Genomic DNA, 23,477 nt, shown 5'->3' on the forward strand with positions numbered 1-23,477 from the left:
AAGGTTGGATTTTTCCTAATTCTTTTTAATTAAGGCATTAAGATCAATTTCCAAAAGATGTTTTTCTCTTTTTAGTCAACTTTAGCATGGGTGTGTAAACGTATGCAAGCCACTGTATATCAGACAATGTTCAGGCAATCTAGTAATATCCCTGCAGTTGTGGTTTTGACCAATCTTGAAATAAAATCCTTTGTCAGAGACTGAGATGAGACCAAGATGTAAATGTTAAAAGACTACATTTATATATTAGGGGGGTGATCACAGGGTACCCTTACATTACGATACGGTACACAGCTCACAATACCGATAATATCACGATACAGCAATTCTGCGTAAAATCAGTATATTGTGACAATTCTTTCATGACACGTCAAGATATCAGTCTAACTATGAGTTACAAAGGTAGTAGTAGTATTTATTTATTTGTTGTATTTCATCTTATTAGGTATGGAAGATATTTGAGGAAATGTGTGTTATGTTTGTCTTGAAGCTGTGTGTGTGTGTGTAATTTCCTTTACAGGATTAATAAAGGTACTATCTATCTAAAAAGGTTGCGTGCAGCTTTTCTCTCTTTATTTACTGCACGTCCAAACTATTAGAAAACAGTTCCTACAGTAGGATAGCTGAGATGGACGACAATGTGCTGTGTCAGCTAGATTGTTTCCACCATATTAGGACAAAGTGGTCATGTTCAAGTGATGTCATGCATATCTATTTTTGTTGTATTCTGTGCGTTTCCAACCATGTATAAGACCTTTGTATCTTGCTGTTGAGAGAGAGAGAAAAACGATGACCACGTTGCAGCACTCTCTCTCCCAGTATACTGAGTAAACTGTCCTTAATAGAAGGTCACAAGTCCGTCTCACCTGTCGTCTGATCATGCCTCTCATCATCCAGCCCGGTCTCATGGAAGTTCGTGTAAATGTGACGTTATTTGAATCTATTGATACGTGTTCACGGAGACGTTTTTGTCGTTTTTTACGTGGTGGACAACACGAAAATGTGAACTAATGTATTTCAATGGGAAGCATATTTAGTGGCCACAGCACGAAATTGTAGGGAGTAATATAAAAGCGAAAATCCGTAGGAAGGTTGGTCGGGTGGTGGATGGGTCAAACAACACAGGACTTTCACCCCGGCAAGCGGGGATCGCGGTCCCGCTTCGTGCGCTTTGTTTCCCGGGATGGCGTCCCTGCGCGTGTGCGTTTTGTCCCACGTGTTACTGTGGCGCGGTCTCCGCCGTTAACGCCCTTTCCCCAGCATTTAGGCGCCTTTCCCGCCGTATAGCCCTTTCTCCGGCGTTTAAGGCGCCCTTTCCTTTCAGGCGCGAGCCCTTTCTCCGGGCGTTTAAGGCCCCCTTTTCCCCGTAAAGTTTTTCCTAAAACCCAACCTCCGCCATCCCGTTATTGTGCGCGTCCCAGCGCGCTTTGCGGGCGTCCCTCGCAGGCGCCCTCCGGCTTATGGAGCGCCCTTTGCCGCCTCCCCGGTAATCCCCAGCAGGCCGCCTCACGGGCGCCTCCCGGCTTAGCGGAGGTTTTCGGCGGCCTCCGCGTCCTTTCCCCGAAAATAATGTGACATTTACATGAAAAAAACGGATAAAGTTGGCTACACGTAAAAACGAGAAAAAAAACCGCCGCGGAATATCAATAGATTAAGAATAACGTGGACATTTACACGAACTGCCGTGAGACCGGGTTGCATCATCAAGACCATTTTATTTCTTTATATCAATTATGTGAGCTAATTCTTCCTGATTCCTCCACAGAGTGGACCAGGAGAGCTCAGAGGGTCCCAGTGGTCAGTCTGCCCAGCAGCATCAAACACCCTTGGACTCCATATTTATGGTCTGTACATGTACAACTACTTTTTCATCAGAATCAGAATCAGAATCAGAAATACTTTAATAATCCCAGGGGGAAATTATTTTCGTTACCACTCCAGATATACAATCATCTATTCTGTTCACAATCATCTCCATGCTGCACGTTTCAGACCAGTGGTCTGTCCAACATGGATCTGATGTTTGCTTCCATGTTTTCAGTTTAATTTGTCCTTCATATAATCTTCTGTTCCAGCTGCTGGAGGATGACATCATCACTTTTGTGAAGAATGAGCTGAAGAAGATCCAGAAGGTTCTGAGTCCAGATTACCCAGAATGCTTAGAGAGTCAGAGGGGGGATGAGGAGTTGTTGGACGGTGAGGATGAAGAGCAGAGGAGGAGCAGCAGAGAGGCATTTCTGAAGATCACACTGCACTTCCTGAGGAGAATGAAGCAGGACGAGCTGGCTGACCGTCTGCAGAACAGTAAGAGGATTTCTCTAAAGATTTAACATGCTGGATAAATGGGATGTTTACTAATGTCTCCAGAGATGGACCAAAATATATTAATTTACTCATTCTCTGAGGAAATGTTGAAATATGTTTTTGACTTAATGATTAATGTTTTGTTTATTCAGGAAGTCTTGCTGCAGGTGGTAGGCGTAAACTCAAAACTAACCAGCAGAAGAAGTTCCATTGTGTGTTTGAGGGGATTGCTAAAGCAGGAAACCCAACCCTTCTTAATCAGATGTTCACAGAGATCTACATCACAAAGGGAGGGACTGCATAGGTCAATGATGAACATGAGGTCAGACAGATTGAAACAGCATCCAGGAAACCAGACAGACCAGAAACAACAATCAGACAAGAAGACATCTTTAAAGCCTCACCTGGAAGAGAAGAACCAATCAGAACAGTGCTGACAAAGGGAGTGGCTGGCATCGGGAAAACTGTGTTAACACAGAAGTTCACTCTGGACTGGGCTGAAGACAAAGCCAACCAGGACATCCAGTTCACATTTCCATTCACCTTCAGAGAGCTGAATGTGCTGAAAGAAAGAAAGTACAGCTTGGTGGAACTTGTTGATCGCTTCTTTAGTGAAACCAAAGAAGCAGGAATCTACAGGTTTGAAGAGGTTGTGTTCATCTTTGACGGTCTGGATGAGTGTCGACTTCCTCTGGACTTCCTCAACACTGAGATCCTGACTGATGTTACAGAGTCCACCTCAGTGGATGTGCTGCTGACAAACCTCATCAGGGGGAAACTGCTTCCCTCTGCTCGCCTCTGGATAACCACACGACCTGCAGCAGCCAATCAGATCCCTCCTGAGTGTGTTGACATGGTGACAGAGGTCAGAGGGTTCACTGACCCACAGAAGGAGGAGTACTTCAGGAAGAGATTCAGAGATGAGGATCAGGCCAACAGAATCATCTCCCACATCAAGACATCACGAAGCCTCCACATCATGTGCCACATCCCGGTCTTCTGCTGGATCACTGCTACAGTTCTGGAGGACGTGTTGAAGACCAGAGAGGGAGGAGAGCTCCCCAAGACCCTGACTGAGATGTACATCCACTTCCTGGTGGTTCAGTCCAAAGTAAAGAACATCAAGTATGATGGAGGAGCTGAGACAGATCCACATTGGAATAAAAAGAGCAGGAAGATGATCAAGTCTCTGGGAAAATTGGCTTTTGAGCAGCTGCAAAAAGGCAACCTGATCTTCTATGAATCAGACCTGACACAGTGTGGTATCGATATCAGAGCAGCCTCAGTGTACTCAGGAGTGTTCACGCAGATCTTTAAAGAGGAGAGAGGACTGTACCAGGACAAGGTGTTCTGCTTCATCCATCTGAGTGTTCAAGAGTTTCTGGCTGCTCTTCATGTCCATCTGACATTCATCAACAATGGAGTCAACCTGCTGTCAGAAGAACAAACAACCATTCGGCGGTCTAAAGTGTTCAGAGACAAATTAACACATTTCTACCAGAGTGCTGTAGACAAGGCCTTACACAGTCCAAATGGACACCTGGACTTGTTCCTCCGCTTCCTCCTGGGTCTTTCACTGCAGACCAATCAGACCCTCCTACGAGGTCTGCTGACACAGACAGGAAGTAGTTCACAGACCAATCAGAAAACAGTTGAGTATATCAAGAAGAAGATCAGTGAGAATCTGTCTGCAGAGAGAAGCATCAATCTGTTCCACTGTCTGAATGAACTGAATGATCGTTCTCTAGTGGAGGAGATCCAACAGTTCCTGAGTTCAGGAAGTCTCTCCACAGATAAACTGTCTCCTGCTCAGTGGTCAGCTCTGGTATTCATCTTACTGTCATCAGAAAAAGATCTGGACGTGTTTGAACTGAAGAAATACTCTGCTTCAGAGGAGGCTCTTCTGAGGCTACTGCCAGTGGTCAAAGTCTCCAACAAAGCTCTGTGCGTGCACACACAACTATCCAGATTAAATGGAGTTTATATTCATTTGTAATTGTTTTCTTATGTTTTTCTGATTCTTTTTTAGGTTGAGTGACTGTAAGCTGTCAGAGAGAAGCTGTGAAGCTCTGTCCTCAGTTCTCAGCTCCCAGTCCTCTAGTCTGAGAGAGCTGGACCTGAGTAACAACAACCTGCAGGATTCAGGAGTAAAGCAGCTGTCAGCTGGACTGAAGAGTTTACACTGCAGACTGGAAACTCTCAGGTTATTCTATTAAAAAAGATTACAACCTAAGCTCTTTTTTTCACTTAAAGGAACATGCCGACTTAGCTTATTCACCGTAACCCCCAGAGTAAGACAAGTCGATACATACCCTTCTCATCTCCGTGCGTGCTGTAACGCTGTCTGACAGCTCCAGCATTAGCTTAGCCCAGCACAGATCCTGCAGGTAACTGGTTCCAACTAGCCTACTGCTCCGAATTGTGAAAAAAGTGACAAAATAACGCCATAAGCCTTCTATTTACATGTTGTGATTGTAGAGTCAGTGTAAGCAAAAAAACGTAATGGCCACAACAGCCATCTTCTAACAGTAAACAAACCGGAAACTATATTCTCAGACAGGCTTGCTGCGAGCATATCACCGCCTCAAGCAATTACTATATTCTACCGCCGAAAATATAGTTTCCGGTTGTTTACGGTTAGAAGATGGCTGTGTCTCATGTTACGTTGTTTTTGTACACGCTTGCACTCTAACAAATCACAACATGTAAATAGGAACATGTTGGCATTACTTTTGTCACTTATTCGGAGCAGTAGGATTACTGGAACCATTCACCTGCCTGTTCTGTGATGGGCTGATGCCGCTGGAGACGTCAGACAGCTTTACAGCACGCACGGAGATGAGAAGGGTATGTATCGACTTGTCTAACTCTGGGGGTTACGGTGAATAAGCTAAATTCCCAATAAGTCGGCGTGTTCCTTTTAATGTATCAATTATTAAATGGAGGGGCTGAATATGCATTTTAGGTTGAGCAGCTGTAACCTGTCAGAGAGAAGCTGTGACGATCTGCTCTCAGTTCTCATCTCCCAGTCCTTTACTCTGAGGCAGCTGGACCTGAGTAACAACAACCTGCTGGTGTTTGACCTGAAGAAATACTCTGTTTCAGAGGAGGCTCTTCTGAGGCTGCTGCCAGTGGTCAAAGCCTTCAACAAAGCTCTGTACGTGCACACACAACTATCCAGATTAAATTGAGTTCATCTTCATTCAGAAAAAATAACTTTTGTTTGTAATTGTATTGCTGACTCCTCTTCAGACTGAGCGGCTGTAACCTGTCAGAGAGAAGCTGTAAAGCTCTGTCCTCAGTTCTCAGCTCCCAGTCCTCTAGTCTGAGAGAGCTGGACCTGAGTAACAACAACCTGCAGGATTCAGGAGTGAAGCATCTGTCGGCTGGACTGAAGAGTCCACACTGCAGACTGGAAACTCTCAGGTTAATGTACTACTGATTGTGTTTGTAAAATTATCACACTCTGAACTCTTATTTACTTCATATATTATTTATTATCGTGTCCTTTTTGGTTGATTGGCTATAAGCTGTCAGAGAGAAGCTGTGAAGCTAAGTCCTCTAGTCTGAGAGACTCAGGATGTGTACAGGGCTTTCCCTATGGCAAGATCTACCTGAATCAACACTACGCTCCATTAGTGTTGGAGACAGTCATTTCAAACAGTGGACGGATGACTAACATGTAGGGCTGCAACTATCGATTATTTTAGTAATCGAGTATTCTACCGATTATTCCATCGATTAATCAAGTAATCGGATAAGAAATACTTAGTAAGAAATACTTAGTAAACAGCAATAGTAAATATTTATTATAGCTGTGTACTAAAAAAAAGGCAACCTGTCTTTTGTATAGAAAAGACAGAGAAAAAGCAACATTTTTTATTGCCAATTTCCAAGTACATCTTTGGTGGCCGAAATGTTAATATTTTTCACCCCCTTCCCCTTCTTGCCTCTGACTCTTTGCCCTGGATATGCAAAATAGCTGTTCACTGACCAGAAGGTAAATGTGACGGTACAAAGCTTACAACAGGTCCATTCAACTACGCTGTTCTGGGGGACACATTTTCAGAAGCCTAATACACAGTGAGGAGAAAGAATAAAAAATGCAGAAATCACCGGCATGATGACGTGCATATTAAGAAGCCATGCTGGGGGGAGGAGCCGGTTTGTCTCCAGCAGCTAAGTTTCCAAAGATTAGTAGCAAACTAATAAACAGTTAGACTACAAACCGACAGCTTTCGTTTTAGCTTGTTGGTAAAACATGGCTATTAGCAGAGTAGCATGCTGTAGGCTATTTGTGTAAAACATCGCTATTAGCAGAGTAGCATGCTCTAGGCTAGTTGTGTAAAACATGGCTATTAGCAGAGTAGCATGCTGTAGACTAGTTGTGTAAAACATGGCTATTAGCAGAGTAGCATGCTGTAGGCTAGTTGTGTAAAACATGGCTGTTAGCAGAGTAGCATGCTGTAGGCTAGTTGTGTAAAACAGCGCGGTGGACGAGAGCAGCAGACGTTAGCTACCATGTGTCGGGTTCGCTCCGTGGAATGGATGAGTACACTGGATGTTTTCTACAGAGATGATGTAGCAGCATGTTTGCAGCTTAAAATGATCCCAAACTTTCTGTCGTTTTCTCTCGCCTGTCTCTTCTCTTAGACCCTTGCTATTTTCGTCTTCCATCATTTGTAATCTGGGCCGTCAGTCTTGTGTCCACAGAAGTGTTAAACTGTGCACTAGTAATAATCCTCCGTGCGGAAACACAGTGAGCCGTACAACCTTAATTACATTGATTTAATGAAGCTTCGAGGCAAAGAATTTTGCTTCGAGGATTTTTTGTAATCAAATTATTCGAGTTATTTGAGGAATCGTTTCAGCCCTACTAACATGAAACACATTTTTAGAGGTGTGTGTGTGTGTGTATAGTCTGTCAGGCTGTCTGGTCTCAGAGGAAGGCTGTACTTCTCTGGTCTCAGCTCTGCACTCCAACCCCTCCCATCTGAGAGTGCTGGACCTGAGCTACAATCATCCAGGAGACTCAGGAGTGAAGCTGCTGTCAGCTGGGCTTAAGGATGCAAACTGGAGACTGGACACTCTCAGGTATGGACAGAAAACACCAGCTCTCCCACTGTATCGCTGTCACTAACTGATGAACTCTGGTTCATGTTTAATGGAGGATCTGAGTGAAGGTGTATGAAGTTGATTCTGACTTTGTTTCTTCCTGTAGGACGGACCATGGTGGACTGCAGAGACTGAGACCTGGTGTGAGGAAGTGTGAGTGTGTTTAAAGGTTGATTCTTGAGAACTCAGCTGCATGTTACACTATGTTTTTACATTTTCTTGACTGAAGTACGATGACGATCATTCAGGATCTGTTTTCTGTCAGTGTGGCTGGAAAGATGTTAGAATTCAATCAATTTAAAATCCATAAACACAACAAACTGAGCAAAGTGATCCAAACAGAAATAATAAATATATTTTATTTACAGTCTAGCCAACAGAGAGCTAACTTTGTTTCTTTTGACTGTCATTATTAGAGAAGAGCATTGTTGCCTTCAAGTACTGCTTGTGGGGGTAGTAGGTCAGTCAGTAGGCAGTTGGGTTGGGAACCGGAGGGTTACTGGTTCAAGTCCCCATACAGACCAAAGTATGGTGGTGGACTGGTAGCTGGAGAGGTGCCAGTTCAACTCCTGGGCATTGCCAAGATGCTCTTGAGAAAGGCACTGAACCCCCAACTGCTCAGGACGCCTTTCGATGTGCAGCTCCCTCACCCTGACATCTCTCCATTAGTGCATGTATAGGTACTGAGCGTGTGTGTAATTCAGGCCTGTGTGTAATAACAACATAGTAAAAACACTGTAATTTCTATAAGTTCTTAAGTATAAATTATTATTATTACTTCTGACATATAGGTTGATGGAGATTTTTTTAATAAATCAGGGTTTAAAAACCTACAAGCCGTAAACACAACATGACATAGTTGATATCTAAAAGATGTAGAATAAAGTGAGTTGAGGTGGATTTACTTTTCAGTTCCTCCTTGAATGGAGACCAAAGGCCTGTACTACGAATCAAGATCAACATGCCCTGGATTGATTTCAGTTACCCAGCTTCACCTAACATAACAACCGCGGTCCCACATAAGCTGTGTCACGACGGTGGTTAACAACTAGTTCAATCAACCCAGGGTTAGTTGACAGACAGACAGACAACCCAGGGTTTCCCAATCCAGCGATACACGCGTCCACATAAAAGAGGCAGTGTTTGCTCAGCATGACCAATAGCAAACATCTAACAGATGCATATTTTACATAAGAATAGCAAACTATAATTCAACATAAATATGAAGTACACAGACACGTTTTACAGGCAAAACACAATACAGTCGCTGCTTCCTAAAACAGAAGGAAAGCTGGCAAAAAAAATTGCCGACTCTGTAAATGCGTAAATCACAACGCTTATCAATATTACTTCTCCATCAGTCAGGCACAAGATCTGACCATAATTACACTTATGCTTTCCATAAACTGTTGTTGCTTTAGCCTATTATTCCAGTTGCAACCCTGGCAGTGGGAAGCAATCATAGGAGCAAATAAAAATACAAACCGATGTGCGCATTGGCAACATACGGCTCAAGAAGCCGACAAATAGCCTATATGTAATTCCCTCCCATTAAAATCTATATCTTTCATAAAAATACCCATCAGGGAATGTTAATGGGGTTGTCGCTCTCTAAATGTTTTAACTTTTATGAGCGCACCTCTCTCTCTCTCTCTTTCTTTCTTTCTTTCTCTCTCTCTCTCTCTCTCTCTCTCAGTATTTCTATAAACAGAAGGTGTGCACATCACACTGACTTCAGACCAGCATACACATGGTTTTATAGCCAGCTGCAGGTGATCAGGTGGAAATGGAAAACAGGCTGAGAGACAGAATCTTAATAATAAAACATTATTTGTTGTGATTGTGTGTTTTCTGTCTACACAGCTGTAAATCTGTAAATCACCAGCAGATGTATTTATAAACTGAATGAATTGTTATAACTGGATTGTTGAAGTTTAAGTTTGTTAAACATCATTCAGCTGAATATTAAATGAAAGTTTAAATGTTTTTCTTTCAGTAATTGTCAGTAAAGTTGTTAATAAATCATGAGATGATAACCTGCAGCTGTGTTGTGTCTTGTTCTCTCCATCAGATGTCTGTGAACTGGAACTGGACACAAACACAGTAAACCGAAAACTCAAACTGTCTGACAACAACAGGAAGGTGACACGTTTGGAGGAGGATCAGTCATATCCTGATCATCCAGAGAGATTTAACTTCTGGCCTCAGCTGCTGTGTAGAGATGGTCTGACTGGTCGCTGTTACTGGGAGGTCGAGAGGAGAGGAGATGTTTTTATATCAGTGAGTTACAGAGGAATCAGGAGGAGAGGAAACAGTAAAGACTGTTGGTTTGGAGGGAATGATCATTCCTGGAGTCTGAGGTGCTCTGATTATCGTGGTTACTCTGTCTGGCACAATTACAGAGAAACAGTCCTCACTTCCCCCTCTGTCTCTGATAGAGTAGCAGTGTATGTGGACTGTCCTGCCAGCACTCTGTCCTTCTACACAGTCTCCTCTGACTCACTGATCCACCTCCACACCTTCAATACCACATTCACTCAACCTATTTATCCTGGGTTTGGGGTCCCCTTTGGTTCCTCAATGTCCCTGTGTCCTCTGCAGGACTGAAAGTCTCTCCTGTGGACAGAAACACTGACTGAAGATCAGCTGCTGAAATCAAAGTTCAGTCTGTTCACCATCACAAACACACTGCACTGTGAAGCAGATCTGTCTCAGACTCAAACATTAAACATTAATTTGTCTGATTTCATCTCTTTGATTATCAACATTTAAACTGTTGAACTAGAAACAGATTATGATTCCTGTCGTCAGCTGACTCTCTTTACCTGAGGATACACTGTATAAAGCTGAGTGAATGTGATGTTACTTTAAGTTTTTGGTAAATCTGTGTCCATGGATATGAGCTGTACCAAGAGCTTCTCTGATATCAGTTTTGTGTTGTAATAAACTTATATTCAAGTAAAAATAACTGAGGCTAAAATATTAAACTTAAAGTCTGAAACTGAGCTTTGTTGTCTTGAAACATTTGTTTCTGAAAGAATCTCAAACACAATTATTTCAGGATCAAATTCAGCATCTGTGAAAAAATAATTACAGGTTGTAAATAGTTGTTTTAATTTGATCTCTACACAATTAATCTCGACTGTTTTCTGATTCTTTTACAGATTTATTATTTTTTATGGCATTTGAACGGTCTGTCTGCACTTCATTAATTACTATTTTACTTGTACTTCACTTTGTTTGGTGTTACTTAGTTTTTAATAGGTATTATCTTGTATGTTTTATGTAAAGCACATTATGATTATATCTGTTAAAAGTGCTCCTTAAATAAAGCTATGCTTAATTAATCAGAAAGCGGCAACGATTCATGTTTAACAATGTTTACACATGCCTGTAAGTCCAGCAACATTATACTGCTAGATGGATAATGGATTTTGGTGGGGGGAGATGGAACTAAACAGACATGTTTCAGTGTTTATCTTGCATCATTCAGGACCGTAATGGGAGAAGAAGATATTCATCTTGACCGGACAAGTGGTTGATATGTTCCGGTTGCTCCCCGGTGTCCTGTCCTGGAAATGTCTCTGAAGAAAAAGAACATTGGGCCTCATTCACCAATATCTTCCTAAGTTTTCTCTTAAATATGTTCTTAAGAAGAACTTATTAATTTAATTCTACTTGAATTCATGTCATGGAAATGTATCTGTACCAAACTCTTGCATAGTAAACTGGGTCTGGACGGCCCTGTCGTGTTACTCACCTTTCGTGTTGCTCTTTTATTTTGAAGGTAACTTCCCTGTTTCCTGTCCAGCCAGTGTGGCTAACTGTAGCTAGCTTTGTGTAGCTCACCTTCAGCTCACCGCTGTGAACAATGGGCCTCATTCACCAATATCTTCCTAAGTTTTCTCTTAAATATGTTCTTAAGAAGGTTCCTAAGAAAAGTCTACGTCGGATTCATGATGTGTTCTTAAACAGCAGAATTGTTCGCATCTGTGTTCTTAGGATTGATGAATCCCACGTCTTCGTAACTGAAAGTGCATGCCAGTTGTTCCTATTTAGCATCAGAAAACGCCCCGCAAATTCCCATATAAGGACATGACACTTCCTGTGCACCTCCTGGGAGACAGGTTTTCGGAGATTGGAAGATCGGAGGAAGTACTGAATCTCAGTACTGAAATAAAAGTACAAATAACCAGAGACATATTTACTTTATTAAAAGTAGAAGGTGTCCACTACCACAAACAAGGCCTGGCTTTTAAAAAGTTCCTATCCTAACCAGCATAAAACGGAAATGTGTTGTTAGAATCGGAATGCGGTTGGTTTTATTCATGGATGTATTTTATTTTCTTTAACCATGCAAGTAAGCAAATAAAGTGTGTGAAGCAGCACAAATGGGGAGATGTGAAGAGGTCCAGCCAAATAAATAAGATATGAACGTGTCTTACGCAGCCTGGCGGAGGAGTAAACGACGCTGTGGAGAGAAATAGATGGCAACTTTGATTTGAAAACGGGAATAATAAAAACAAACGTTTTCATTTTCACTTTTACCGGGGGCTGTATTACCGAGAGTCAGCGGCGCTGCGCCCAGGCTCTGGAGCACCGGAGCCGGCTCTGATCAGCGGTGCCCCATATATACAGTATCTACGGCAACCAAACTTTACTGGTGAGACAAACGTGTGACGGTCAGGAAGACGTTTTGGCAGGGGGAAACTGATCAGAAAATGTAATGGAACATTGTAGAAATGTGGAGTAGAAAGTATAGATAATTGCTGAAAAATTTAACAAAGTAAAAGTCAAAAGTAGGCTATGCACTATTGAGTCTACTTAAGTAAAATACAGATACGTGAAAAATGTACTTAAGTACAGTTAGGACGAATTTGTACTTTGTTACATTCTACCACTGCCAGAGATGGCAAAAGTACTCACTTCCCGTACTTAAGTAGAAGTACAGATACTTGTGTTAAAAAATACTCTGGTAAAAGTAGAAGTACTGATTTAACTTCTTTACTTAAGTAAAAGTAACAAAGTACAGGCTTTGAAATGTACTTAAAGTATAAAAGTAAAAGTAGCCTTGCGAATGACAACCACTTTTTATGCAAAGCTACCTGGACCACACACGTTACTATAGTGTAAGATGAGAAACTTCAGTGGACATAAAAACCAGGCTCTTTATATGCCATTGTCTACATTTTAAATGGATGTCTGCCAAACATCACATATATGATTATTGTGACAGAGACTGGGACTCCAGCTTAATAAGATTCGGACTGAGTAGCAAGATATGAATTCAATTGTGATTCTGTGAGAATTCACAGATCCAGTTTCTCTTTTTTAATCGTCCCCTTAACATTTAAAGGAATCTACATGCATGTGTGTGTGCTCAAATATAGAAAGAAAATAAAGGATACAATATGAATTACTAAACATAGATTAATTAAGAAGTTCCCCATACTTTTAGAGTTACACAGCACATTGGCCAGGAGTCATACTTGATGTCTCCTAGCCTATCTCAAACATTTCTCTCAGATAAGGCCAGGGATGATTGGGAATGTCTTGCTGCTTGTCTGCCTAATCTCTGGGATCTCTGTTTTCTTCATTTTCAATCATGTCGCCGTCCATACTACTAGTGCTAACATTACCACCATCAAGCTGCAATTATTTGCCGCAAATGAATGCAGAATGCGGCCGAATCTGTCGAGTCGTCTTGTAGTGGTGCGTTACATGCAACGTAGCCTACAGTATATTCCCATCCAGTTAGATTGAATTCGGTATTGATCACGTGAAAAATAATAACGGTAACTCCAGTGAAATTATTTGAAACTTGTTAGTGAGGACTAGATAGGACTGTATTTAAGTTTCAAACTTCGCCCCCCCTCCCCCTCCCCCCCCAGGTGTGTCTGTAAAACACGGACAGAGACAACTTCTCTCTTTTGATGCTTTACAAGCAACGTGAAACCAGCTAACAGGTGAAGAACACAAACAACTAAATCACTAGCTAACCTACTTTAACTGTGCAGGAACTACAGACCAATACAACAACAGGCTTACATGAACTGACAACAGAAGTTATACGACTTACAGTTCTCAAGGACGCACACACACAATCTCAACTGATTATCCTCCGGACAGCAGTCTCTCTTTCTTTTTTCTCACTTTTTTCTGTGTATGACCCACGTAGTGTGGGGGTGGCGTGTCCGCGCTATTCTCCGACATTACGACCTCTTGTACCAAACTAAAGTAACGAGCCAATTTTAAAAATGTAAGGAGTAGAAAGTACCGATATTCGTGTTAAAATGTAAGGAGTAAAAGTAAAAAGTCGCCACAAAAAAAAATAGTAAAGTAAAGTAGAAATATCCTAAAAATCTACTTAAGTACAGTAACGAAGTATTTGTACTTCGTTACTTCCCATCTCTGACCACTGCATTTTGGCCCTATAAATAACGCAAGATTTAATCAGTTTAATTGCTGATGTAAATTCCAGTGTTAGTGGGTTTTTTGCATAATATGATTTTTTTTTCAACAAATGATCAGAAATACATTACAGTACAATACTATCATTGTAAACGACTGTAGAATTAAATAAAATGCAGTAAGCAATCATTTGGAGCAAATTGTCATCACTCAAATGTGCGTAAGAGTGCTTTTCAGTGTTCGTAGATTTTGTTCTTAGCTAAGAACAAATCCAAGTTAAGAAAACATTAGTGAATGCCAGAATCTTCGTAAAACGTTCGTAAGAAGGGTTTAAGAACACATTTCTTCGTAAGAACGGTTGGTGAATGAGGCCCTCATTGGGCCCTCATTGTTCTTAAACCCTTCTTACAAACTGGAGATCACACACTTTATTTGCTTACTTGCATGGTTAAAGAAAATAAAATACATCCATGAATAAAACCAACCGCATTCCGATTCTAACAACACATTTCCGTTTTATGCTGGTTAGGATAGGAACTTTTTAAAAGCCAGGCCTTGAGCTCCTAATACCCTATTGTCCCACTAGAGCACTGCGCTCCCAGAATGCAGAGTTACTGGTGGTACCTAGAGTCTCTAAAAGTAGAATGGGAGCTAGAGCCTTCAGTTATCAGGCTCCTCTCCTATGGAACCAGCTCCCGATTCGGCGGGGGCAGAAACTGTCACCTCATTCAAGAATGAACTTAAAACTCTCCTATTTGATAAAGCTTATAGTTAGGGAGTGAGGAGTTGCAGTGTTCACCTAACTGGCCCAACTGCTTCTCTTCATAATTGTTAGATTAATAATACATAACAAAGTAGAGGGAGGCAGGCCAGCCAAGCCAGATCCGGCAGGGGGAGAGTTCTAAGCCCGAGAAAGCTACCTCTCCTTATGACCTGTCTCTCTTAGTTACCTGTTATAGTTACGCTGTTATAGTCCTAGACTGCCGGGGGACTTCCTTCCTTTGACACACTGAGCTGCTCTCTCCTCTCCCTTTCTATTACTGTTTCTATTACTGTTACTATTACTATTACTATTTGTGTGCAGCCCGTCCCAGAAATGCTTGTTACTAATCCTAGCTTCTGGGGAGTTTACTCCCCGGAGTCCTTATCTTTTTTTCCCCAGCGTATTTCCTTGAAGAACGTTGGCACCAAGACCCTGGTTGCAGCTGTCGCCGTGGTCCTGCTGCACTCCTCGCTGAGCTCAGCGATGCCCTGCAATGTCATGCTGCGTCCTGCTGAACCCTGCAGCTTCCCGCTACATCCAGTCACTGTTCCATTATTAATGTGACTACTATCGCCACTGTTCCCACACCCCCAACCGCGCCGTCGACAACCGCGCCTGCCAAGAGCCTGGGTCTGTCCGAGGTTTCTTCCCAAGAGGGAGTTTTTCCTCGCCACTGTCGCACTGCTTGCTCTTGAGGGAATTACTGGAATTGTTGGAATTGTTGGGGCTTTGTAAATTATAGAGTGTGGTCTAGACCTACTCTATCTGTAAAGTGTCTCGAGATAACTTATGTTATGATTTGATACTATAAATAAAATTGAATTGAAAATTGAATTGAAATTGTTTGTGGTAGTGGACACCTTCTACTTTTAATAAAGTAAATATGTCTCTGGTTATTTGTACTTTTATTTCAGTACTGAGATTCAGTAATTCCTCCACCGCGGCTCCGACAATCTCCGAAAACCTGTCTCCCAGGAGATGCACAGGAAGTGTCATGTCCTTATATGGGAATTTGCGGGGCGTTTTCTGATGCTAAATAGGAACAACTGGCACGCACTTTCAGTTACGAAGACGTGGGATTCATCAATCCTAAGAACACAGATGCGAACAATTCTGCTGTTTAAGAACACATCATGAATCCGGCGTAGACTTTTCTTAGGAACCTTCTTAAGAACATATTTAAGAGAAAACTTAGGAAGATATTGGTGAATGAGGCCCATTGTTCACAGCGGTGAGCTGAAGGTGAGCTACACAAAGCTAGCTACAGTTAGCCACACTGGCTGGACAGGAAACAGGGAAGTTACCTTCAAAATAAAAGAGCAACACGAAAGGTGAGTAACACGACAGGGCCGTCCAGACCCAGTTTACTATGCAAGAGTTTGGTACAGATACATTTCCATGACATGAATTCAAGTAGAATTAAATTAATAAGTTTGGACTAAATTAGCAAAGAAACAAATGAACCTCATTGGTGGTTCTGCTGATTTTTTTTATTTTTGTGGTAGAAAATTACAGTAAAACATGTTAAACACTATAACAAATATGTTCATGAACCTGTTTTAAATTCACTGATTAAAATAAATAAGCTAAATAGTTGCTGATTAATGTTCTATGCATTAACTAGTTATTTGAGTTTTGTGATTGTGTTTTTTGACCATCAAAAGAGTAAATGTTATATTCTATGTATATTAAAAAATGACTGCCTGCTGAAATAGGACTTCACCCGACGTGAAGACGCAGCAGTACCTTCTTTATTTCACCAAATCCACTCGTCTGTGAGAAGATATTTGCCAATAAAACCAAATCAGATTCATTTTTTTTTGTCATTCACATTTTTATTGCCTTTTTTCAGAAACAAGAACAATAATGATCTCTCTCTCTCTAAACAAGAACGAGAAAGATAACAATGAGCGAGAAGAAAAAACAAACAAAAAAAACATGAAATACACATACACAGGGTAAATATTGGTCTGATTCGTCTCTATACCTAACACATATCATCACACCAGTAGCCCACATGATGAGTATTCTATCAATCTCATACAATACCAGTCCTCTCTCAAACATTTTAGCAGTGACTTGTACATATATTGAAATCATTCAGTCAAATTCTCCCCCATTAAGCATGCAATATCGCATTCATATAGGGGCCCCATATTTTCCAAAATACCTCCTGTCTGTTATTCATATTAAAAATTAATTGTTCATAGCTGGCCATTTTGGTCATTTCTCCACACCATTCATTGAAAGGGATGATGTGTTTAGATTTCCAATGCCTTAGTACAATTCTACAACCTGTGATAAGGGCCAGCCTGCACCATAGAGTCTGCTGAACTGACAGGTCCACCGCTGCTGGTATTATGCCTAATATACAAAGTGCCGGATTCTGTATCAAGTCTGCTCGTAATACTTTATTAATGAATGTTATAATATGCTCCCATAAGTTGGTCGTCATTTGACATTCATATAACATATGCATCAATGTGCCTCTGTGTCTTTCACATCTCCAGCATATATCTGAATCCAATAATTTTAAGTCCAGTAACCCCTATGAATGATCTTATATGTAACCAATCGAGTCTGAACTTCCCTTGACGTTTTATACCAGGACCCCACAATTTCCTCCCATGTCTCATCAGCTATCCCCACCTTCAGATCTTCCTCCCATGCTCTCTTAAGGCCACTGAGTCTCGGCGGGTGAGCCTGTCGCATAAGACCATAAAATCTAGACGCACCGCCCCCAACCAGCTGGCTGCCCTGAAGTCTTTCCTGTATCACAGTATAAGATGTTAGGGGAAGTTTTCTTTGTATAGACATTATACAGCTTCTCAGCTGAAGATATTTAAATCAGATTCATTTTTAACATATGTAATGTGTTACGGGGGTGCAGTCTTATTTCAGCAGTCTCTGCCAATGCCAAAATAAGACTGCACCCCCCTAACTCAGGACTGTAAAGTATAACAATGACCCAATTAGCTTTACTTACATGTCATGACCTCTACTAAAAGTCCTGAAAAGATGTCATCGTCAGCCTGTGCAATCCTGAGTTTTTCACATTACGAACGTTAAATATATATTGGAATTATTTGTATGTAAGTATGTTTGCACAGACGAGTGGATTTGGTGGAAAGAAATGTATTTCTCCGGCTCTGTGTACCTGCTGGCTGTGTATGTTAGGTTGTAGTACTAAAACATGTTGCAACCTGTGTTGGTGAATAGTAGTTTTATTTAGAATTTTCTGACAGGAAGTGTGTTTTATTCTCAGCGGCTTGACAGTGATGGTGAGAGGAGAGCGGTGGTGAGTCTGCACATCGGGGCTTAAATGAAAGAGGATGCATGGAGATCTCAGACAGCTGGCAGGATTATTCATCCCCTTCTTCCACAGAGTGTCCTGTCTGCAGTCAGGTGAGTCCAACTGTCCCCTGTCCTGCTGCTGTTTTTTTTAAATGTCCTCATGCTGCTCTGCAGTTTCTCATTCAGCCAGCAGCTGTACTGCAGGTGCAGCTTACCTAAAGTCTAACTTCAGTATCAGAGGAATTCCCTCTGGCTGCATGTATTCTTCAAACCACACACAGAGTATTCATTCACTTTTAATCCTTGGAATTAGTTTAATGTGTTGATGATAATGTTTTATTTTGTCATTCAAAGACACATAAACAACAAACAAGACACAGAAGGAGACAAATGCTTTGAGATTTGATTTTATATTAATACAAGAAGTGATCTTTGATGGAGATAGAGAACATGTGTCTCCAGATGTGTGTGTGTGTCTGTATCACACACACATCTGAAGCTGGAGCTCCTGAGGTGGTCACACAGATTTAAAGTCCTTGTTCAAGGACCAAACTGTGCAGGAGCTGAAGCAGAACATGACATCTGTCTGTTCAACAGTCTGAGCAATGTCCTGCACTAATGCAGCTCTGAATATTTGTTCCTTTGGAGGACGCTGATGCTAATTAGTCTCTGTCAACACTGATTCCATCTCAAATATATTCAGTTTATTATTATATATGACAAAGAAAAATCCTCACAGTTTGAGAACCTGGAATCAGATAATATTTGGGATTTATTTAAACAATAATAACTTTATTTGTATAGCACCTTTAAAAACAATAGTTTACAAAGTCCTTTGACAGAAGAAACATAAGCACATACACATCAACACACATTATGTACACACCATTGCAATATTAAAACAGAAAATGGGGCAGCTTTAAAGGACAGAAAAAGTTAAATTTCAATAAACAAAATGAAATTAGCAGGCGTTAGGGTCAAAAGACAATAAAAAAGACGATAAAAAGACGGCATAACATATAAGCAAGTCAATAAAAGTGTGTCTCTGATAATTTCTTCCATCTCTTATTAATCAATGTCTGTGATGTCTGTCCCTCACTATCATCTATGTTCTGTAAGGTGTTCTTCTAAACAAAAGAGCAAATTAACATTCAGAAACTTCACGGAAGAAAGGAGGAGACCACACATCTTTTTTATAACCCTCCATAGAAAATGAAAGACTTAAATTCTGGTTTCTATCTCTGGGGAAACTCTGAAACGTTTAGTGTGTTTGGCCGAAGCAAAACCAAAACTACTGTCTCCAAACTTAGAGAGTAAAACCTGTTTTTATATTCCACTGACATGACTAATAAATGTGATACTATAACCATGGTGGAACAACATAATGTTGTATTATTTTCAGCACATTCTCCCAGGTACATCCACTATGCAGTTTCCATCATGGGATGTCTGAGGAGCAGCCAAAGCAGATCCACAGACCCAGCAGGCACAGTGAGCGCAGGTACGAGACAAACAAGCTGTCATCCCAACAAGGAACGGGAAACGGTTCCAGGGGAGTCCAGAACCCAGTTTAGTTTACCGTGATGGTCCTGAAGACAAGTTTAGGATGAGATGTTTGAGGGTTTCCCAGAGGAAATAGTTAGTGGAGCTGGTGTGTATAAATATATAACTAAAGTAGCATTTCAATCTGAGATAAAATAATATGTATTTTAATACATATACACTTTTTATATATACAGTGTGTGTGTATATATATATACTGTTTTGTATTTGAGTTGGGTTTGGAAAGGGGAAAACTAAAAGGAACTGCCTGTTGAATGAGATGCTCTATAAAACACAGGATTTATAAAAGGACAAACTTAACAACTTAATGAGTGTCTGACTAATTATAGGGAACTAAAGTAGCATTTCAAAGATAAAATAGGAAGATGTAATATATATTATATATATCTATAGTAGATACGTACCTGACAGATGGATTGTGAAATAAACCTGAAAGAAAAAGGGAACAAGTGAGTAAGAAGTGAAAGAGTATTTTATTTTATTATTGCATATGATGTGGGGGGTGCACTGGAATATCTGTTGTCATTCTGTGTTGAATGTTATTCTAAGAATAATACCACCTCATGAAAACCTTCTAACTAAGACGAGAGAATACATGTTTGTTTCGTACCTTTTGAAACGTTCCCATTGAGTCTGTGGGCCTGATTTACTAACACTAGCGCAGTTTGCGCTGCGTCTGTTTATGCGAGTTCGGTAATAGCGCACGCTATGCTTCCACATTTTGCGTAGTATTTATCAACCCTGACACCCATCAGCCAATCAGCGTCTTTCTCCGCCCACTATACCGTAAATTGCGCTGTAGCAAAGCGTTACTGGTGCTATGATATGGCTGAGTGCAGACTGAGATATTCCCACTGCTGATGCTATGACTGTTTGAAATGATCCTGATGCCGATATCTGTAATGTAGCGAGGAGTTTAACCACTGCTGGAATGGGATGTGAACGCTGAGTGGGAGATTCAATTTCATCTTTGATTTCTTCCAGTAACTCTAATATTGCACGGCTGCTTGATCTGTAACGCTAAATGATGTTGTGTTCACTGACAAAGTGTGATTCTTGTGTTAAAAATATTTTCAGACTCGCCTATGTCTTCGTCTTGCTCAAATTACTGTTGCCATTTCACCAGCGGCATAAAGGTCTACGAGGAAACTCGATTGCGGCTGGTTTAGACCTGCTTTAAAGAGGCGGAGAATTTCCCCCGCAGAATAGAGGCGCGCGCTGACTGACAGTCTTTATAAACACCACGGGATATATAATTAGGGGCACTTTGCGCTTATCCTCCCACCTTTTCGGGTGGAACTCCCCCTTTCCCCACGACCCTCCCCCGAACGCATATTGAAAGCGCAACTTGTCTCTTCTCGCTCATGTGGCAGACAATCTGCGATTTTACCCAAGTGTCCCTGTTTGTAAATAGCCCGCATCGGTTACGTCCGTCTTTGCGACCAATTAGCGCCTGGAAACAGACGCAAACGGCTTGATAAATCTAGCCCTGTGTGTCTTGTTTTACCTTTGCTGCCTGATACCCAGAGAAAGAAATCCGCTGCTCGTGTGAGTAACATTACATCCTGCTACCAAACACACAGGCAGAAGTGTGGAGTCTTTCTAATGACGTATTTTCACAGTCTGGTACTTTAACAGTTTTACAAACAAACTGAGGGTGTCTTGACTTGCAAAATTATCTTTTAACCTGTTAACATCCACCTCTTTTGCCTGATTTTCTTCTATTTCTCGTTCCCAAAGGAAAAAGCTTATAACAGAAGAACTGCAAGGCCAAAATGCATGTATTAGGCTTCATTTGAAACCTAAATTATTCTACTTTATGGAAATGTGCTTAATGAGCATGTGATTAAAACCAAACATACACTACAGCAGTTCAAACATGGTTCAAAATAGTTATTTTGGTCCCGTCTAAAAAAACGTAATTTTTGAAAGAATATAACTAAAACATACTTTGTGCCACACTATGCAGGACACAACACATACTTCCTAGACCTTGTCAAGAAGACCTCTATAAAGTTTCAGAAATCTAACCCTAACCTAATGGGAGCTAGGGAGTTTTCAGTATTTGGTATAACAAGCGTCAACGGTGTGCCAAAACCTCTCCAAAACTTCTCCAAGTGACCACATTTTGCTAAATGCTTTTACTCACAATTGCAGAGAATTTTACCAATCAAACGATATACAGCATGTCCATATTGACAAAAGTTTCTAACTTTTGTGGTTAAATACTCACGTCAGTAAGGGTTAACAGGTTAAATTGACAAACATCATATGTGTAATTCATGGCTCAATTCAAATGGGATCAAAATAATTATTGGTCTCTCCCTGTTCACTACAGAACATATTTTATCTGAAATAAGGTCCCATGATGGTCCAGAGGAAGGGGAGGGACTTCACCTCTCTTTAGAGCTCAACAGTGACCGACGGCTCTGGTTCCAGAAGTGATTTTTTTTCCCCGTTCAATAATTTTATTGAAGGGTGAAGCATGGGCCGAGGAAGAACCCATTACATTTTGGAGAGGACCCAAATAACGAGCAGAAACAAACAAAAATGTTCCCACTTTTTGAATGTCTCTTGTCCCACCACATCTCCGTTGACGTTTCATTAAAGGTGTTTAATTGAAGGGTGGAGCATGGGCCAAGGAAGAACCCATTACATTTTGGAGAGGACCTAAATAACAGGGTGGATACAAACATTCTGTTACTTTCCATACCATTGCAAGATGAGAGAGCATTTGTGCTGCATTCATGTGGTGTCAGATCAATAAAAAAAAATGTGTTCCCAACTTGAGGGGAAGTCATGTGAACTTCCCCTCAAGTTGGGTTAACATCGTGAAATAGATCATGGCTTGGCAGAGGTCTGAGCTCTCAGAGTGTCCTTCTGCTTTAATCGTGTTAGTGGGCGCGCCCCAGATGGAAAGAGGGAACAGAGAATAAAAACTCCTTTTTGATCTCAGAAGGAAACATTAAAGCAACAGAGAGACGTCTGTAAACTGTAAGTACGGCTTCTTACCTTTTTTGTTACATTACATGTCATTGTTGTTCTTTAACAAAATGTAATTTAGTTGTAGTGGGGCATCATTACACCAAGCCTTAATAATAATAAAGTTCAGTCATACGGGGGTTAAAGGACAGAACTAACTGCAGACAGGCGTCCAGCAACGTTAATTAATAAGTGAATAAAAATAAAATATATATATATGTATGTGTGTGTATATATACATTATATACACACATATTTATTATATACACACATATTTTTGTGTGTGTATTCTATAATAATTTCTAAGTCATTCTCAGTGGCGCTGCTGTGAGTCCATTAGACCAGTTGTTCCCAAAGTGGGGTCCGGGGTCCTTGAGGGAGGTTCTGGGGGTCCCCAGAAAAAGGGAATAATTAATTTGAACTCTAACTCTATCCATTAGTAAGACAATAACCGTATATATGACTATTATGCTTATGGGTTTCATACACGGTCTGTAATTAAACATCTAAAAGCAAAAATCTTATCAGTCAGTGGTCTAATCTGAGTCAGTTTAAGGGTCCTTCATGTGAAAAAGTTTTGGGAACCACAGCATTAAGGGGAACTGTCTGTGGTTAGTTCACATGTCTGTAATAACAGCAGGACAGTCAAGTGTCTGCGGTTAGTTCACGTGTCAACAGTGTGATTCCAGAAGTGAAAATCCTCTTTTCTCTGTTTCTCTGTAAAGATTTTGATTATCAGCCATAATGTCTCAACCATCTGAGGTATACTGACCCAGAGCTGTGAGATTGTGATTCAGAGGTTTATACTACCGTAGAAACCAGAAGTGTGTATGAAATCAACCAAGTTTTAAGAAAAACAGGTTTTATTCATCATGTCATGGAGAAGTACTACACTACCCACAATCCTAAGCGTATCAGCGATGTCTCTAATTGGTGGAGCTCGCTATAGTGGAATATACCTCCAATGGTCAAAGTGAGTAACTCCACCTCCTCCAGCTGATTTCTGCAGCTTCTCTGGTTTCTTCTCTTAAATCATCCAAATGTC

General features: G+C 40.9%; 1 protein-coding gene across 1 annotated transcript in view; it reads left to right on the forward strand.

The window, feature by feature from the left end:
* Positions 1-23,477, forward strand: part of LOC120573937 (NACHT, LRR and PYD domains-containing protein 12-like) — an 86,732-nt gene that overhangs the window by 32,008 nt on the left and 31,247 nt on the right. Inside the window, 6 exon segments of the mRNA XM_039823851.1 lie at positions 1,766-1,844; positions 2,076-2,304; positions 2,457-4,248; positions 4,334-4,507; positions 5,557-5,730; positions 7,225-7,398. Coding sequence (XP_039679785.1) covers positions 1,766-1,844; positions 2,076-2,304; positions 2,457-4,248; positions 4,334-4,507; positions 5,557-5,730; positions 7,225-7,398 — 2,622 coding nt within the window.

The sequence above is a fragment of the Perca fluviatilis genome, chromosome 15 (genome assembly GCF_010015445.1).
Source record: "Perca fluviatilis chromosome 15, GENO_Pfluv_1.0, whole genome shotgun sequence".
Lineage (NCBI taxonomy): Eukaryota > Metazoa > Chordata > Actinopteri > Perciformes > Percidae > Perca > Perca fluviatilis.